Source organism: Lonchura striata, chromosome 5 (genome assembly GCF_046129695.1).
Source record: "Lonchura striata isolate bLonStr1 chromosome 5, bLonStr1.mat, whole genome shotgun sequence".
NCBI lineage: Eukaryota > Metazoa > Chordata > Aves > Passeriformes > Estrildidae > Lonchura > Lonchura striata.
In genome coordinates this window covers 49,810,806-49,830,339 of record NC_134607.1, presented here as the reverse complement: position 1 = coordinate 49,830,339, position 19,534 = coordinate 49,810,806, and the positions used below count along the sequence as shown (strand labels likewise).

The 19,534-nt window shown below is 35.9% G+C and overlaps 1 protein-coding gene across 1 annotated transcript in view; it reads right to left on the bottom strand.

Annotated features, from left to right (window-relative positions):
• TMTC2 (transmembrane O-mannosyltransferase targeting cadherins 2) overlaps positions 1-19,534 on the bottom strand; it is a 235,404-nt gene that overhangs the window by 134,754 nt on the left and 81,116 nt on the right. The window contains exon 2 of the mRNA XM_021528041.3: positions 1,515-2,085. Coding sequence (XP_021383716.1) covers positions 1,515-2,085 — 571 coding nt within the window. The remainder of the gene's footprint in view (positions 1-1,514; positions 2,086-19,534) is intronic.

Below are 19,534 nucleotides of genomic sequence, written 5' to 3'. Positions count from 1 at the left end.
TGCAAAGATTGAGCAATGGGTGTTTAATAATAAAAAATTTCTAGTTGTTCAGAATTTTCTGTCATATTAATGTTTTTACAATTTTTTAATTCCATAGGATAGGGTAACGCTAGATTAATTAACTAAACTCCCTGAAGCACTTGGAAAAGTCTCATGTTTGTGCCTTTCCATATAAAGCCTGCTGCTGCAGACATACTTTAAGGAAAAAATAAATGCAATAACTTCATCAGTTTCCTATTTGTTTCTGCTCAGTGTTAGATGCACAATGTACCATACACTATTTGGCTACTGACATTCAGATATCTTACATATGTCATTATACATGAGTTAAAAACCCCAAATATGTGTGAATATATATACATATATATATATATAAATATATATATATATATATGTGAATATAAAATTATTCTTTCCCTCTCCAGGAAAGAATTTTGTCAGAAAATAGCATAATAACTAATTTAACACCTTAGAGCAGTTTAAGAGGAAACTACAAGTGACTAGGTGTTTTGGGTTGGTTTTTTTTACTCTACTACTTTTCTTTTATATTACAGCTATATAGTCTGTACTAATAGAAATTATAACTGCTTTATCAAAAGCTATAATTTCTTTTCAATTCATCTGGAAAACAAAATTTTCAGATCTAGGTTTGAGATAAGCAAAGCAATGAAACAATACAGTTTTGCAATCTACATCTCACTGAAAAATGAGACAACACATGTCCAAATGAAACACGGCTTTCCTTTTCTCAAGACAGTATTTTTCTGAAAGATAGCCATTTCACTGAAAACAAAATTATATATACTCAGCCTACTCATTTGTACAGCAAATGCTGTAAAGGACTCTTGGGTTTTAACTGAGATTCCTGGGTACCACTAAAATACACAAAGTTTTGTGAGTGGGAAGCTAGGGGATTTGGCAAGCTTGTTTGTTCACTTATTTTACTTGTTTGTTCTTGGGGAAGTAGTTAAAAAATAGGAAATACTTATTTGATTAAGACAATTAATACTAGGGGAAGAAAAAAAATACGTGTCAAAAGCATGCATCTCTGTTATCTCTGTGCATCTCTGTTAAACTAGAACAATAAGAGTTTTATCTTTGCCTCAGGGAGCAAAGCTGATGATATCAGCTGCCGAACTTGCATGCCTGACCAAACTAAGCTGAGTTTGCAAGATACAAGAGGATAAGAGCACAAATGAATTCTTTGCAAAAGGCAGTAAGATATCCAGTGCTTCACAGTACACAGAATGAGGGAGCTGCTGGAAGTAAGGAAAATAATTGAAGAAAACCAACCCCAGCATCGAGTCATTGCAATGGCTAATAACACATTGCTTAAACAAAATGTAAAATGACCATACTAAAGCTCTTGAAGTGTTCTTTCAGCATTAAACATCTGAGCTTATTTTTGGGAGTCAACTAAACTACTAAGAATTATTGTGTACTCAAAAACACACTTAGCACCTGTTTAACAGTGAATGGTGCCTCACAGATAGCTTACCACAAAGGAGACTCACCTGGTATAAAGCAGAAATGATCTGATGCATTTTCAGTCGATGAAATACAAAGATATCGTACACAGCTGAAATGGCCAGAACAGTCACTCCTTGCTCCTTCCACAGCATGCTGCATCCTGCACACAGCCCTGCTCCCAAGATCCAGCCCCAAGTACTTGGTGAGGAACCTCTGGTAGAGCAGTGCTTCACGTAACACATGAGGGAAAGCAGAAAGAAGAGGCAGGCTCCAACGTCTGCCCTCCCTACAATCCCTGCTACGGCTTCCGTGTGGATGGGATGAGATGCAAACAGCAGGCCTGCTATCAAGGTCCAGTACCCATCGCCAAAGAGAATCCTGGAGAAGTTTGTGAAAAGGCCAGTGACTGTTGCATGTAAGAGGACATTTACAAGATGGTAGCCCCATGGATCCATTCCCCCAACAGCATGGTTAATGCGGAAGGAAAGTGTGCAGAGAGGTCTGTAGGACTTGTGGCTCCCACTGTGAGTAAGCAGTGTTCCCCAAAAGTCATTGTAGAAGATATGGATCCACGGCGTCTCAGGCAAAAGGTCCTGGTTTGTCTTGATAGCTCGACTACAAAAGATAAATAAAAACTTCATTTTAACAGAAGAAAATGGCTACAAATGAAAGGCTGTGAAAATGCAATCACACTTCTACAAATTCAAATTTTGAATTTTAACAGATGGTGTTAAAAAACTATGTATCTGTTAACTTCCTTCTAGTATAGAATTTCCATATAAATTGGATTTTAAAAATATTAGAAATAGACATTACACTGTTTCTGTTAAATTAAAACACCCTTCAGTGACATTCTTCTGAGTCTAACCCAGGAGTAATCAGTTAAGATTTGCTGAGTTACAATTAAAATGTAAAAGAAATGTGAAAATCTTGAAAACACTATTGTTGAAACAATGGATGCACCAGTATATCAGAACTAAAACCCCAACTGTCCTTTTATACTGGAATTTTATTTTAGATTTTGGAATGGATTTCCATAGCTAACATAGGTAAACAATAAGTATAGAAGTTGGTAGGAGTGGGAAATGTTCTGCTTCTGCACAGGGTCTTGTATAATCATCTTGTGCACATTTTGACTGGCAACATTTTCTGCAACAACTTGAAGGCAGACAACAGAAAACACTTTCTTTTTAAACTTCTTCTATTTTCAATTGAGGAATAAAAACATTTTTTATATTGTATTAGCTTATGCACTCGAGTCTGTCAGTCTGATTAGAAAAAAAATTCTCCAGCTTTCAGCATTTATGCTTACAACCCCACTGGCAAGAACTCATGCCAGCCATTAGCAGTCCCCAAGTCTAATTTGTTACTGTAAAAATCTGTCTCCTGCAGTGTTTGTACAAATCCAAAGATTTGCATTTAAATTTATGCAGTGGGAGAAGGTGCGAGACCTGCTTAGTGCAAAGAGATGACTAGAATTTAATTAGTTACTTGTATTTAAGCAATTATTTAAAGATGCATTGTTGTTACTACTGAGATTAACTTATTTAGCATTTATTTTATTAAAGTAATTAAGAATCTAGCCAGCTCAAGACTCTTCTATTCAAAAAACCAGAGAGATGATTTTTATCTCATTCTCTCTTCAAAACCTCTGTCTTACCAATAAATACCCTCCTATAATAAATAATTTTTCAATTTGGATGAGGAAGAAAAAAAAAAGGTGTAAAACTCAAGGCCACATTTAAAATGCATGACTAATTCATATTCCAAGACTCCTGTCACATTCTCCATTTCCTTAGAACCTGTAAGCAAAGCTTTTTTTTTTTTTTTTTTTTTTTGTGGTATTCATTTCAGGAATGTTGTCTTGTTCTGGGAAGAAAAATGCTCAAAACTGATATACTGCACCACAGAATCTCCATGCAAATACTCCAAATACCACACAGCTCAGCATTTCCATTGTCCAGAGCATCCTGCTGTAATGCTTTCAGACATGCTTCCTCTCAGCATGTCCTTTTTGTCTTTGCGCACATAGAGGTTATAGAGAGGTCAGCTTAAATCCTTTAAAGATCTGATGATGCTTTTTAGAATATTTGAAAATTTTCATTTTGACTTCTGCTTATGCAGTGGATCAGGTTGCCTGTATTTGTTTTCCCAACCCCACACACATTTTTCTCATTTTAGGTGAGTCACAAAAGAACACTGGAGGAAAACAGGATTGTTGTTTCTACATTATTTATCTTGTCCTTCTCTGTTGTCTTTTCTTGAAACCTAATTCCTCTGTTTGTGATTTCCTTTTGTAGTATAACTCGAAGAACCACTATCAGAAAACTAGGAATTTGGCAAAAATAAAGCAGGTGTCAGGCAAGAAAGAGTCCTTCCTCTGAGAAAAACATACTATATTAGACTACAGCCTCCCAAAGGCTAAGAATGGCTATCAGATGTCAGGATTTAGAGTTGAAACCCTGAACTGCAAAAGGGTTTTTTCTTGGGGAAACATAAAGTAAGTGGCAACAAAATTGCCAGCACAACCACCCTCCTCGGAGGCAAAGCATTCTTCTACAAAGAGCCCACACAGCTCCCAGGTTGCTCCCATGAAATGGTAGCTTTTAGTATTTAGTTTGCCTTCTCTCTAAGGTGATAGTTTTCATACAGCAGACACTCATATTGAACTCATCCCCACCCAAAGTAATCTGTTGTTTCACAAAGAAACCTAGCGTACATTCCAAAGGCATTCATTCAGCCAAATCTTATTCAGAGCTTTAGCAATAAATTTCATGCATCCTTGATCCTTTTCTCTTTAGACCTGCCCATATTCAAAATTAAAACAAAGAAACAGACAATGAAAAAAGCCCTACACACAAAAAAAAAATCAAAAGGAAGCCCTGAAGATACAGTATTGATCAAACTGTATGTGGGTATAGATTTCAGCAGGCAGTTCTATAATACTCCTAGTTTCTTGTGCATGTAAATGCAACAGATTCTAGTACCTGCCCATCTGCTTGAAGAATACAGAAGCTAAAAGTTCCACCTTACTTGGTGTTTAGTCACATCAAATGCTGTATTTTCTATAGATCAAAATGTTAAGTAATGTTAGAATTTCTTTCTGTATGGTTTCCATATGGTTCCAAGGCCATTAATGAGCCTTGACAGCCTGACCCCCCTCCCGAGGTTCCCACACCCTGCCCACAGTCCCAGGACCTCATGTCAGGTCTCTGAAGCTCCCCCACTGCTGCCCAGGGCCCAGGAGCCCATGTGAGTCTCCCAAGGCCATCAGCCCCTGCCCCAGGGACACCTCAGCAGGGCCAGTCCCCAGCCTCCCAGGCCCTACCCTGACACATCTTGCTGAGCTGAACCTGTATCCCAGACTGTCCCTGTCCCCATGGAAGTGCCCAATGCCCAGGGCTTGGGCTGCCCTGGCTCCTGGCTGCGGCAAGGCTCTGTCTTTTCTCCAGTTACTGAATCACCAAGCCATTTACCCTGCTCGGACTCCAGTTCAAGCAGAAATTCTCAAAGCAACACCTCCTCACACTCTGGTTAGCAGTGCCAGATTGTCTCCAGTAAAGCTTCCTATGCTAGCAGCCACCCTCACTCTCTGCAGATAGAAAATTATACTAATTGCTGGCTCTGGAAAATACTCTGGGATAAAGGAAATTACCAAATACTGTACTAGCCTTGCTTCCAGCTTCATTTACAGTTTACCTTGAGGTTATGTCCCACAAATTAGTCCAATTTTGCTAATGGGCGTAAGTGAAGCAAGTCATCATTCTTTGCCAGAGCTGCAAACTCTGCTCTCACTAAAAGGCAGCAAGACACCTGAGAAAGTCTTCTCTCAAAATTCCAACACAATTGGCATTTTACTTCCAAGCAGCTTCTGTACAGGGTTGCACACTCAGGCAGGGAACTTGCTTTGTTAAATTTGCAATGCCTGCCCATTGCACACATCCCAGGAGAATGGCTTATCTTATTCAGTATACAACAAATGGACATGCTGGGGGCAGGGAGAAGGAAAGGAATTAGATTCAGTTATCAGTTCTTCAGAAACAGAAAGCTGAGGAAAGACAAAATATTGTAAAGACAAAATCATCAATTTCTAATTCACTTGAAACAATGCTTCTGCTTCCTGCCATAAATCACATATTTGCCACAGGTCAGTACACACCTTGAGCACGACTCACTGAGTTTTTATTCATCAAACCTAAAAATGCCAGAGACAGCCATTCACACGTGCACATATACATGCATACACACACAAAAAAATTCCAGATGTTTTCAAAATTAACAGCTATATATGTCCTAAACTTCTGTGCTAGTGTTAAACTGATCCAGGTGTTAACACTAGGGTAAAAAAACAGATGCAACATTCTAAAGTGATTTAACGAGTTAAGCCTTATATCCAGCTTCAATATTGCTAATGGTCCCCATATGCTGAAAATTACCATCAGCATTTGAAGCAGACAACATATTTTAAAGGTAAAAGAAAATTCCCAACTGTGCATGCAGGAAGCCATTGACCAGATGTCTCTCACATAAAATAGATAGTGATGGACTGGCAAGGTTGAACATGGAGGTTCACTGTTGTTTTTCCTCAGTCATTTTTAAACAGAATTAATTTAGTGTTTTTTTCTTGAATAGCAATGGGAAAACACCCTACGTATTTTTACAGTGGATATTAATGTGACACCCTAAGGTGTCTAGACTATATGTTACTTATATAGACAATAAGACTGAAAACACTGCCAAGAGCCTACTTGCTTGAGTACAAACAGCTTCACATCCCCAAAACATACAGCAGCTAAGTAAATCCACCACACTACTTACAGGTTGTTAGGCAGGTGGTGGTCAGAAAGCAGGGAAGTAGAGCTTGTCATACTTGCCTTCAGACTACTATGCATATATATATATATATATATATATATATATAGATAGATATAGATATATATATATAGATATATATATATAGATATAGATATAGATATGTACACATTTTCTGTATTGACAGGATGAAGTAAAAGTCAGAAAATACTACTTAATATGCGGAGATGTCTTAAGGTAATAAGCTTAAGTACATAAAAACACATCCATCTAAAAGTTTAATTATAGTCTAGGAAACTATCTGCCATTCTGGTAGAATTCTGGTGACAATTATGTCTGATGTGTATTATCATCTTTCTCAGTTGATAAAGTGGAATTTACCTTCAAATGCAGCAGGTAGTAAAGTTTTACCCATGCCACTTCTTCACAAAAAGAGACCTATCACAAACGACAACAAAAGAACACCACCCACTAAAAAAGCAACACCCAAAAAATAAAATCCAAAACAATAAGCCTCTATAGTGTATATCAACTAGGGACACCTGCAGAAGACCAAAATCTGTACATCCTCCAAGTTCCAAGTTGCAGCTTTTGTTTTTTCTCAAGAAAAATTGTTATTAGGTGAATCTCTAAAGAAAATACAATAATTCAGGTGTTTTCAGAAACTAAATAATTGGCAACAACTAGCTAAGTGACACATCCTGAGATGCTAGATGGCTCAGAGAATGAGTGTATACATACAGATTGATAGAAACACCTAGGATCAAGTCATACTTTAAACTAATTAAAGGAAAACAGAACATCACAGAAGGGAAATTAGCTTACTAGAACTTTGTATCTAATTAATTTCTGCCCATAATATGGTCCTTTTCTAATTGTATAGTAAGAGGTGAACTCAGAGTTCAAACACTGAAGACAACGTATAGTTTTAAAATTAATTTTTGTATCTTATGTAATTACTAGTGAAAGCTATTAACTCTATACAGAGTTAGTACAGGACCTCTGGAAAATATGTTGACAAATAATGATATTAATTCTGTATTTTGGACTATGAAAGTAATTCTACAGCCAACTTTAGTACTAGAAGAAACAGGATCTACAAGTAACAGGTTTGTAAATAGTGTTTTATTTGTAAAACTTTATTGGATGACACTTTCCTGAATTAGATATAAACAGAGTGGAAAGATGGATGAGACAACTGTAACTATGCCCTTAGATGATTGCAACCACTGCCAAAAACAAAGAAATTAAAATACTAAAGAAAACAAAACAGTAAAATCACAAGGAAAAACAGTAAGAACAAAAACGTTATAGTCTTATACCACAGTATAAAGACACACAAACTTTTTGAGGTTTTTCTGTACTGCACTATGTATTTTAAAGAAATTGATATTTTAAAATAAGCAATAACTTGTCCCTTGTTTATTTCCATCAATGACTTTATCTGCTGTGGTTTGACTTTGTCTGCCAGTGACTGGCTATAATCCTGCAGCCCATCAGCTGCACGCTTCTAGACTTCATAATTTTGCAACTAAAAATGCAGGATGTTATTCAAAAGAAGGAAGTGGTTGCAATGCTTACATATAACACTGAATGCTATTAGGAATTGCCTTAACTACACTGAAGCATGCTGCATCTATTGATTTCCTTATTGACTAAGAGAGCCTTGAAATCTTTATGTAACTAGAAGTTCAAAACATTTTGGCTACAAGAAGGCTGAGATGGCCTTAAATTTTTTTTTCCACCCAGAATATTTCAAAAACTAACTATATTCTAACTAATAAATATTTCAAAAAATAACTATAAAGATTTTAAACTCCATCTCCTTTGTATAAGCCTTTCCATTTCTATATATATCCTTCTATGGAGAAAGAATATGGCCTTAACATAAACACTAAATATACCTCACTCCCCTCAGTTTAAGATTTAGTCTGACATAAGAAATACTAAAGGATGGACTATGTGAAATTTGAAACCCTAATTAATTCCAACTGGCTATCATAGTATGTGAGTATTCATGCATAGATTAAAAAAACCAAAACACACCAGTGGGAAATAAAAGAAGTAATTAATACTTCCATATGCTGAACAATGGGACACCATCAATGTCCTCTAAAGGGAAGCTGATAAAAATGTAAGGAGAAGAACAGCTCCTGTCTTTGTCTCTGCTCCCTTATTTTCTTCACCATAGCATGTACCATAGGTCTGTGAAAAGATACTTTCATTCCTAAAACAGAAATGCTTTATACTATTCTCATAGCTATAAGCTAGCTTCACTCCCAACTACATCCTGCAATATAAAATTGTTAATTGTGTTCTTCTGAAACCTCAAGATACTTTGCTTTTACCTGATAAATATTCTTTCAAACGTACATCTGAAGTTGCTCTTTAAAACATTCTTTTCTGCCAAATGATTGCCTGGCAATAACTCACAATTTGTTTATTTTATATATGTATGTAATGACAGCTTCTGAAGCATGGTTAGAATTCATAGCTGAAACTTCTGCTGCCCATTTAAAATCTATTTTAGATTATAAAAGTGGGCCCAGCAGGCCTTATTAAATTTACTGTTCTGCATTACAATATCGTACTTCATTATTTCTCTTCCCCACTTCCCACTGAAAAAATTGAACATAAATAATTTTTCCCACTCATGATAGCAAAATGACAGATATTTAAAGGCTTGAGAATATAGCAATTCGCCCAAAAATGTTAATTTTCTTATCCAAATAAAGAGAATTGCTATCCAAGTACTTTTTTGACAGGTCACCTTCTGAATATACATAAAGGCTTTCCAAGACACAGACATTTTAAGTGATTATCTGAAAATAGAGTTACACATACTGTAGCAGTACGAAAAAGAGTTTATCAGCCATACAACAGTCCCACGACTATTCACTTCTCTGTATGTGGCAAACTCTGGAGAAAATTAAGTTAAGCAATTTAACTTCATAAAAGCTTATTTTTTCACATTTCATCTATTTTTGATAGTGCATTTTCAGGAAGTTTGAGAAGATTGTACAGAATTATGCCTAAGCCCATGACACTTACACACTCTAAATTTAAAGCCTGAAAGAATTTTTAGGTTTTGATTTTGATTTTTAGGGAAGCACTGAAGAGAATAACCAGGAACATGTACCCATATAAATATAGAAATAATGAGTTGAGGAAAAACCACTGAACCACAACACAACACAGAGACACTCTCATTTTCTTATTTTTTGAAGGGGATGAAGGATAATGAAATGCAACAGGGTTTCAGTGCATAAGTTTCCTTCTTCAAGTCTTCTATTTAAGCAGGAAAACAACCCTTCATTAGCAAGGGCTGATCTAAACTTAGTTTTACTGGTTTAACTGAAAAATATTATTTGAAAACTGATCAGTGAAAACAATTCAGTGCATGCATATCCACAGTTGTCAATTTAACCTTCACACTGTCTTTAGAATTCATATTGAAGAAATATCCATATTGGTGGAGAGGAGGAAAAACCCAATCACAAAAAACCCGAGTTATCCCTCATCATGGTCATGTTATTCTCTGTAAGAATCAAGTGATTCAGAGAACAGTCAGACCCACCTTGGCTTAAATTATCCACAGGAAATCCAGACTGTGCCATGCTACAAACTATCAGAGACGTGCTCACTGAAAATTATCACATTGCCAAGAAGTCTCCTCTTCACTCCCTCCAGCCCCACTATAAGCTACATAAATGCATAAAACTAAAGTTCTGACACACATCAATTGTACACCCTATATCACTTTTCCTACGCAAAGAATATCATGTTAGCAAATTTGCAGGGTGGCTTGTTTGAGGGTTTTTTTAATAATACTGTACAGAATAAGCATTTTCCATTTAGGTTAAGTCTGTGTTGGCATCTTGCAAATATTGATACTGAAGCTTTAAAAGACTATTTTGAATGGCAAGAAGGTAGAACTCTTGCATATTTTTTCTTGCAGTATTGTCCATTTTTAGTATAACTGCCCTCACAAGCTGCCCAATTATGTACATAAAAGATTCCCAAAAATATAAGAGCACACAATAAAAGGTACCATTTTTAGACAGCAATTTCTGCTTAGTTTTTTTTCCTAAAAGCATTCTGTCTTAAGAAACCAAACAGACACCACTCATCTTTAAGTCACTACTATCTTCCTAGTCTAGTTTATCAACTTGCTTGATATGCAGATAATAATGAATATAGTCATAGTCCCATTTCATTATTATTAAATAATAATGAGGGCCAGGGAATCCTCCCAGAGGATTACCAAAATTTATTCTGTATCACCTACAAAGTCCAGCTACACTATCATGAACCATAAGATGTACTGCCATTTCAGTGAAATAGTCTTGAGGAAACACAAAAAGCAAAGCAAGATTAACTTGATGGAAAAAGCAACAAGAAATATTAACATATAGTTGAGGCATACATTTCTCTATGATGATAGTTTTTCACCAGTGAAACAACCAAAATACTTTCAACTACCTTCTTAGAGGATTCCAAAGTTTTAAAAAATGTAGTACTTTTCCTTCTCAGATGCCTATTAATCAGAATTCCTACGTAATATATAGAGGGCTTAAAATCTGGCTAGAAAGCATTTGTGATGGAGTTAGATTTTACCTTCAGTCTTTGCCACAGACATGTCAGACAAATTCCTGTGAGCATTTTTACAACTTTATATTTTTAGCAGGGAAAAAAGGAACTTGCTACAGACTTATGTCAAAACCAATTTTTATGAACACTAAATTCTCACAAAAAAAAGTAAAACAACCCAGATAATTAAAACTAATATTTGTTCACAGGAAGATGTGTAACAACTTCTAGTGACTAGAGAGACTGTTCAGCATAATCCTGAAACAGGCTCTCCAGGAAACTGGTGAAGTCACCATCCTTGGAAGTACTAAATAAGTAGACAGGGCACTCTGTTTAGTGGGCATGGTGGTATTTCACCAAAGGTTGGGTTTGATGATCTTGGAGATCTTTTTAAACCTTAATGATTCTATGAATGAACGACGTTTTTTCTACTCTTCAATATCTTTACAGAGGGCACTGTGGGATGCCCTTCAAAAATGTACTTTAACAGAGCAGATGGCATCCACTCATTTGCAAAGTGTGAATCCTACTGAAAAAGGCTGGAATTACTTTTACTGATTTGTTTCACCTTTGTGCCTCAATAGTTTATAGAGATGCAGGGATTGACAAGAGTAGAACAAGTTTTGTGGCATGCCATAGCAATTGTGGAACTCTAGAAACTGAAACCATAGCAGAGTTTAAAATAAATTTTATTTTCTCTGAATTGGCTGCTTAGAGCACCCAGATAGCAGGCAACAGTTTGGGAACAACATCAAAACAACTACTCACAGTTATTTTGGAATAAAAATGTGCTTTACAGTTATCATTATATGCAAGTTTGTATCAAGCATACTCTCGAGGATTTTACTGGATGCAGTCAAATACTGAGGTAAAAAGTCAGGAAATGACAAATTAGTTGAAATATGCTATCAGAACACATAGGATCAAGTCCCAATTTCTGCTACATTAGCTTTAGTTCACATTGGTATTGGAATAACCTACTCTTTATGTCACTAAAACCAGTAGGTTTTACAATCAACTGCAATTGGCATAAGCCTTTCTGTACACTTTTTTGACTTACAAGCATAAAAACAAAACAACCAAACCCCATTCCTTTCTATGTTTTTGAACAGCTATCAGGAGGCAGGCAGCTAGCAAGACGCATCTCAGACAGCAATTCAGGTAAATTGAAGCCATTACCTGAATCACAAAACTGATCAACCTTTCTTGACAATAAAACTAGAGCTAAGTCAAGCTGCACTAAAAAAGCAGGGAGCTTTGAACTGAAACATGCCAGATTTCCAAGTCTCTCCAGTTCTCTCCTAGCCAAGCACTTGCACTCTTCTCTACTAGTGAGTTCTGTGATTTTTGGGTTTTTTTCCTCCAAGCAGCTTTAACTTTCCAAAGTAGTATCCTTCTATAAGTGAATGTCTGAAGATCTTCTGGAAGATCGATACAATATTTAACTGCTAGGCTTAACTGCCCACTCTAACATTAAAGTACAACCATCCGTGACACCAGCACAACAGAGGCTTGCATTTTTGCCTGGCTGATGAGAGAAACCCAAGCACCACAAAAGGCTATGGCATTTCATAACACTGGTCTGTAGACAATGACAGCTCTAAGTTCTGTCTAGAGACACCCACAGAGGAAAGCTGATCGCACACAGAGGTTTATGAAAGCTTTAAAAAAGTAAGTAGTTTGTTTCTTTCAGTAGTCTTCATAAACAAATAAAAAATGGTCTGTGAGACCACAATTCACGTAGCATTTTATCACAACAGAAATTGCATGTTATCTTTCAAAACCCTAGCACTGCCAAAGAACAGTAATAATTTTTCTCCTGTTGCCAAAGCAGGAAGACTGCTTGAGATCACAATAAGAAGAAACATGGGTAGATTGAGAAAAAAACAGGCAACTCAGTGCAATGAAGCTGACCTAAACAAATCAGAGAACAGGCTGCCTTGGAGACATCAGTTGGCACTTTCAGATTTCAAAAAGAAAAAAAAAAAAAACAAAACAAACAGAAAATAGTGCAAGAACTGTGTTTTTACATTTGTTGACAAGGCAAACATATTCTCTTAAAGTATCTTCTATCTTTATGTAAGAAGACAAGAAATGTAGAATTTCACTTTGGAGAGAAGTAACTTCAAATTCACCTGTCTAAGCTTGAACTGAGACAGCATGAAGAAACAGAACATGATATATAATGCTGTATGATATGATATATGATGACATAAAAAACACATGTTTTATGTACCATTTAAGAAAGAGCAATGGTCCATTTGAATCTTTACATAAACTAAGTGAATACCTATTGCCTACAAAGCTAGGGGAAGATTACCTCTTCAGAGTTCAGGAGCCCTATTCACTGTCTCCCCTTGCACTGTAAGCCACTGAAATTATAGTTTGCTAGGCTATACAAAACAGGATATATTATTTCTGCATAATCAAATCAACCTAGAATAGTATAAGGAATAAGCAGTTTCTGCTCTACCAGACATGTTTCCCTTTCTGGGGCTCTACATTGATCTTGCTGCAAAATAATCAGGAATTCGAGATGTATTTCTTACCACAGGAAATTAGTTGTTTGGAATAATACAGTGCTGTGTATGCATCATAAATTTCCCAAGTTCCTCACATGCTGTGGTACACAGAAAGACACTGAGAAATTAATTATGGCATAGCCAATGAATAATTACAGCTATGCAACCCATTTGTACCTCCACTACGACAAAGTGGCAGCAAAGGCCTATGAAGATTTCAGTGTGGACTGCCATGTTCTTTGAAAGAAATCTGAAGAAATACTGAGACAGTAAGATATTGCTATCCAACTATTTTAGAAAAAATTAACTGGATTATGAATGTAATAAGCCATAAACACTTAATTCAAATAACTTCATTTCCCCTTATAGTCCCTTCTTCATCTTAGTCTTTTAGGACAAAAGCATGCAGAAATTATGGAATAGAGGTAGCTTCTGGCTCATAATAGGCACTGGGAGTCCACAGGAAACCCAAAAGCTCACCACCACGTTTTCTAACTCACTGGAAGATCGAAGTCCCAACTCTGCAGAAGTCTAACTGAGAACTGCAGCACTGCTGAATATAAGCCTTATTTCACTTATTTCAATGAAGACATTCAACTTAAATTCCAACCTTACCCTGAACACTCAGCATCAACTTCTAAGAAAGATAAAACAGTTTTTCCAGAGACACAAGCACCTGTTATTTCATATTACAAGGCAACAAATCAGGTGAAAGTTTTTAATTAAACAGCCCTTCTGTAGGCTGATAGTCTGCAATTTTATGTATAAATCAAGCCAGGTGACTTATTTCTAGTAAGTCTGAAAATAATAAAATTGGTTTCAATGACCTCAGAGATACATATGCTTATTTGTGGTTATGGCCCCAGGCAACCCTGAAATCAGTCATTCCATTAAGTCAGAAGCAAGGCACAGAGCCAAGCTCCTGTAAGAGTTAAAGGTCTTGCACATACTTTCTTTGTATGTTTATTTGAATAGAATGGTGACTTTGGGTTTTGGGCCACCCATCACTTATAGACCTCCAATAACATTTAAAGGGGCTGAATCAACTGAATCTTAGCATATACCAGTTATCCTTAGGACACTAGCTCTTTAAACATGTAAAATCATTGAAAATTGAAGCAACAGGGAAAAACACAGAGTTTATGTGGAGATATTTTAATTTGTATATTCCTCTACAGATCAGTCAGGCAACATTTTGGGGTTGGTTTAAATACAATAGTAGAATAAAGAACCTAAATGCCCTTACACAGCCAAAAGAAATACACAAATATAATAAAACAAGAAATAATGGTGATAATTATCACAAAACAAAGGAAGTAATTCAGACCACCATACTGGGTTTTTTGGGGTCTTTTGGGTTTGGTTTTTTGTTGTTTGGGTTTTGGGGTTTTTTAATAAATAAAATAAACTTTTTTTTCCTTTCTTCTCCTGAGTCACAAAACAATGCTTCAAGAGCTATCTCTTATTATCAGGAACAGCACAGTGATATGGGGAAATCAAAAACAAATTAATATTTGAACATTCACAAAAAACAGTAGTCTTAGGGGCACCCTGCTAACTGAAGCAACATGCAATCATTTTCTTATTCTGGGCTCCAGAGGCCCAAAAGTAATAATGAAATACTTTTTCATTCAGAAGCTTCAAACTTTTTGGTGATTTTTAATTAAGGGAGTTTTCATAGTATAAGAAAACATCAGAATACCTTATTTCACTGAGGTCTCTCAAGTAAGAGAAACTCACAAGGAAAAAGAGCTATGCCAAATGATGATCATGAAGAAAGATGTGTCAAATTTGTTATCACACATAACAAAAGCTATACTTACTGCTGTTTTCTCGCTGGTGATACTGCTATCTACTATAAAAGGTATCTCTCAAAGACAACAAGTGTCATATTGACCCAAATAAAGAGAATGAAGTTTTTAGCACTTCCTAACAGCTGTCATCCTTATCCATTCTGAAATAGATGACCCACATCTATATTTCAGACTGTAAAGAAAAGTCATCAAACAAAAGAAAGCAGCAAGAAAAATGTACTAGAACAGAACGAAATTGTGATGATTTTTTCTTTGAACAGGCACCATAATAAAGGTTGGCAGGCACCAGTTCCAGTACTACCAGTTCCAGCCAGGTCAACTACTACTTTGAACAGTGTGCAATAAATTATACAAGTGTGACATACACTGCAAGAACTGTACACAACTACAGAAACAGGAACTGCTGTTTTAGATAGTTCAGTGCCTGCATCTAAAGTTTCAATTTGACTTCTTACTAAATGCAAGGAAGGGATTCAGTACAACTTTCAGTAATAATAAATATCAATTAATAAAACTGAACTATTATTATTAATATTATTAGAGTAACTTTTTTAACGTGCACCTTTCTTTATGGCCTTAAAGAGAGGAAAGTATTGCCAAGAACAGCAGACACTCTGAATTCCTAAAACTCCACCCTTCTTGGCATCCAAAAGATTGCTAAAAAAATATAATGTTCCAAACAAAAAATATAATGGTTGTTCCACACAGTTCTTAACAATTCTTAACATCAAATAGATTAACTCAAAGGAAAGTTGTTAATTAAACACAAGCTAAAGACATTGCATCTAGCTAATTAGCACTTGCAATCTAAAAGACTGCATCTGACTTAATGCTGAAAACTAAAACAGGATAGAAACACACACAAACATTTAAGTTGCATTGATAAGTAAATGTTCTAAGGGCCAGCTCAGCTTAACTGTTCAAAATGGAAGAAAATAAAAAGCCAAACCTGCAGTAGGGTATTCACCACATAAGGCAGAGTTGTTAAGTACTGATTCTTGTAGCACACCTGCAGCGTATTATGTTCTCTTCACCAAAATAGCACAAAAATAGTTTGCAGATACCTCATTCTCATATGACACCCCACTGGGCTTCCTTCCCACCAGGTATGTTTTGCCTTGGTGGAATTAACTTAAAGCCAGGAACAACAATCCACCTTTGCTCTTAATGTTTATTACATGGCTTCTTACTCTTTGAAAGATGTTGATGTCTCTTAGATACATTTTTGTAATTTTTCAGAACATAAATAGATGCTGTGTAATTACTTTTAAATGGAAGTTCCATGGTGATATTTTTCAAGCTCAACTGATTAAAGCTTGTTTACTGGATCTTGAACAAAATATATTATTCACCTTAATAAGAATTTATGCAAATCACTGCCACTAGCTTTTAAAGAAAACCTTTTCAATTAATTATAATTAGGCTTTTTAGTTCTAGGTTTCTGGGATTTTTGCTACTACAAAATTCTAAGCATGGATTGTTAAGAGGTTCTTTTCAATTGTGGGAAATAAAACTTCATTGTTGCAATGTAAAAACTCCTATACAAATTAACTTGTAAGTGCAGAGCCCTTTTTATCTCTGCCATTCAGATCAGATCTAAATATATACCCCAGATATCTGTAACTGGAAAGAAGATTAAGTAAATTTACACAAAATACTCCTTGGCTTCAGAAGAGTGATTTTATAAGAAAAATAAATACAACTATTCCAATAAATAGGGTATGCAAATATTGTCATGTCTACCCAACACTTCTGAAACCCTTACAAATACACAAAGATCTCTCTCTAAATAGAATATTGTGAAAGGATTTTTAGGTACATATTTCAAGGCCATTTCAGGGCCATTCAGGCCATTTCAAGGCCTTAGCACTAATACTAAAAAAAATTTGCTGAAGTGGATAACTGTTTTTTTGAATGTAGCCAGAAATACTCCAGTCGAGAAGCTGCAACAACTCAGAAACAACACACTAACCAGTAATAACATTTGAACCTTCTTTACAGGTATAGATTTCCAGTGAGGAAGACGCAAATCTTCATATTGTAATATTGTAGAGTTTATTATGATTAATTAAGATGCTCCTCATATAAAAATGAAATCCTTATTGCATTGCAACTGATTTCCTAAATCCAGGTGATTTTAGCTCTTCTGAACAGAGTGCTACTGAGCACCTCTTTGGTTCTCATTTTATCAGCTGAGGAAAGGGAGGGAAAGTGGGAGAAGATTTGTGTTGCAGTCTTCCCAGTGGAGCACCTTATTTTTAGAGAACAGCACACATGCAATGAGTCTCGAGTGTTCCTGTGAGGCTGGAGTAGGGCAAAATACTGCCACTGCTTAACTCCAATCTCTCTCTTAAGCAGCGAAATAGCATCTCTGACAGCAGAAAAAAATCATTCAAACTTCATCCACTCTCTTTATCAAACTCATTATTAATCTGAGAGAAGGAAAGACAATATGGGAAGAAACTGCAAGGCTTTTAGCTAGAAGTAGAATTCAGAGAAGCCAGTTTCTGTCTGCTCCTATTTCTCTCTTGAAGTCATTGGTTTTTCAGTCCTAAAACACCAGTTTTAAAAGCAGTCTAACCCTGTTCTCTCTGTTCTTACCATTCTTCAGCTTTTCCCATGCTGGAGAACAGTAGGGACAGAAATTAGGCAAAAAACAAATGACTGCCTTAAGCAATCCATGTCCTACAAACTTACAGCTACTCATCGATGACAACTCCCTTCATGCCCCTTTTTCAAGTCTTCAGGCAAGGCATGTTTTCTGCCACAAAATGGAAGTTCTAATCCACACTGATAGCTGCCCTCATAGCTTCCATTCATAAAACAGAGGAACTGCACATAGACATATTCCCTCATCTGTCACAATTCTTTAATTCTATGTCATTTAATCAGAAATGAAAGAGCACTTTCTCTTGGAAAAGCCACTGTGAAAATGACTGACTGGTTCTATGTTTATAGCTTTCCAATCCAGATCAATGTGCTCACAAAAAGAAGTTGCCTATCTCCAGCTGTTAGCTCTACAAAATCAACCAGGATTCTGCAAATCAAAGTGTTCCCCTTTGAAGCCTATATAGCCTTTGATTTAGGAGTAAAAGTTTGGTGGACTAATTAAAACTGCAGTGACATTTATATAATGCAGTGTTAAACATCACAGATCACAAGAAGACATGCACAGGAGTACATCTACTGTGCTCAAAACAGTAACACTGAAAATTAATGTACAGGACAATCAGTTTTTGAGTTGAACATAAAAACAAGACTAAGGCTTTGGAGGAGCAAACAGATTCATTAGAAATTAAAAGGTAAAGCAGAATAATAAATAGCCACATAAACAAGGTGAAACTGTTCTATGCTTCTAATTTGCAGCCGGAATTTGCAGCTGAAACTTCATTAGCAATTCTCTAGATGATGTATGAACCAACTCAGCCTCCCATGGTAGTACCTGTTCTGCAGGGCCAGTAGTAGTAAAACTGACAAAATAGGTAGAATCATAAAGACAGAAAACACCACTTTACAACACCCTCAATAAAGCTGATGTGTTGTTTTTTTTTCAAGCAGCCACTTGGCCCTTTTGGAAGTGTGGTTATGGTCAGATGACAGAAACCACCTTTTGAACTTCAAAATTCACTGCCAAAGGGATATTATTATGCAAAATTACATCTCTTTGTTTTACCATTAACATTGCTTAAGCTGCCAGCTTCTTTCTAACAGCAAATTAGATCTTGTTTTACATAAAAATAACTTGCTGGGGATTATTACTTTTTAAATCCAAACAACCAAAGTATTCACCAGTTTTCTAGATCAAATTTCCATGTAGATATGGTACTTAGGGATATGATTTAGTGGTGGTCTTGGACATCATGATGTTAGAGATCTTTCTCAACCTAAAGGATTCCATATTCCATGACTTCTAGAAAAAGGTAAAATAACTTTACAGCCACTAGAAAATAGTATTCAGGAGATAAATCCAAATGACTAGGTATCAGAAAGTTGCTTAGCTCCTGGGGTAAAGTGGTTAGTATAAATAAAAACTCAGGCATTCCAAGACAAATATTCCTATAAAGAATTATTTCTACTTGACTGATGCATTATTGACTAATTTTCCTTTTGTAAAACTCATCTAGCCAAACAGATAATCTAAAGGAAGAAAATTGCAGCAGCAGCAGGAACATTCAGTAAATTTTCTTCTTGTAAGTGTGCATTCATGCACAAAAACATTCAATACTATAATGGCAAACTGGCTTTACACACTGTAATTTCAAGAACTATGATTTCTGAGCATCAACTATTTTTCTACCATAAGACTTCTGACTTATTCTGCTCTAG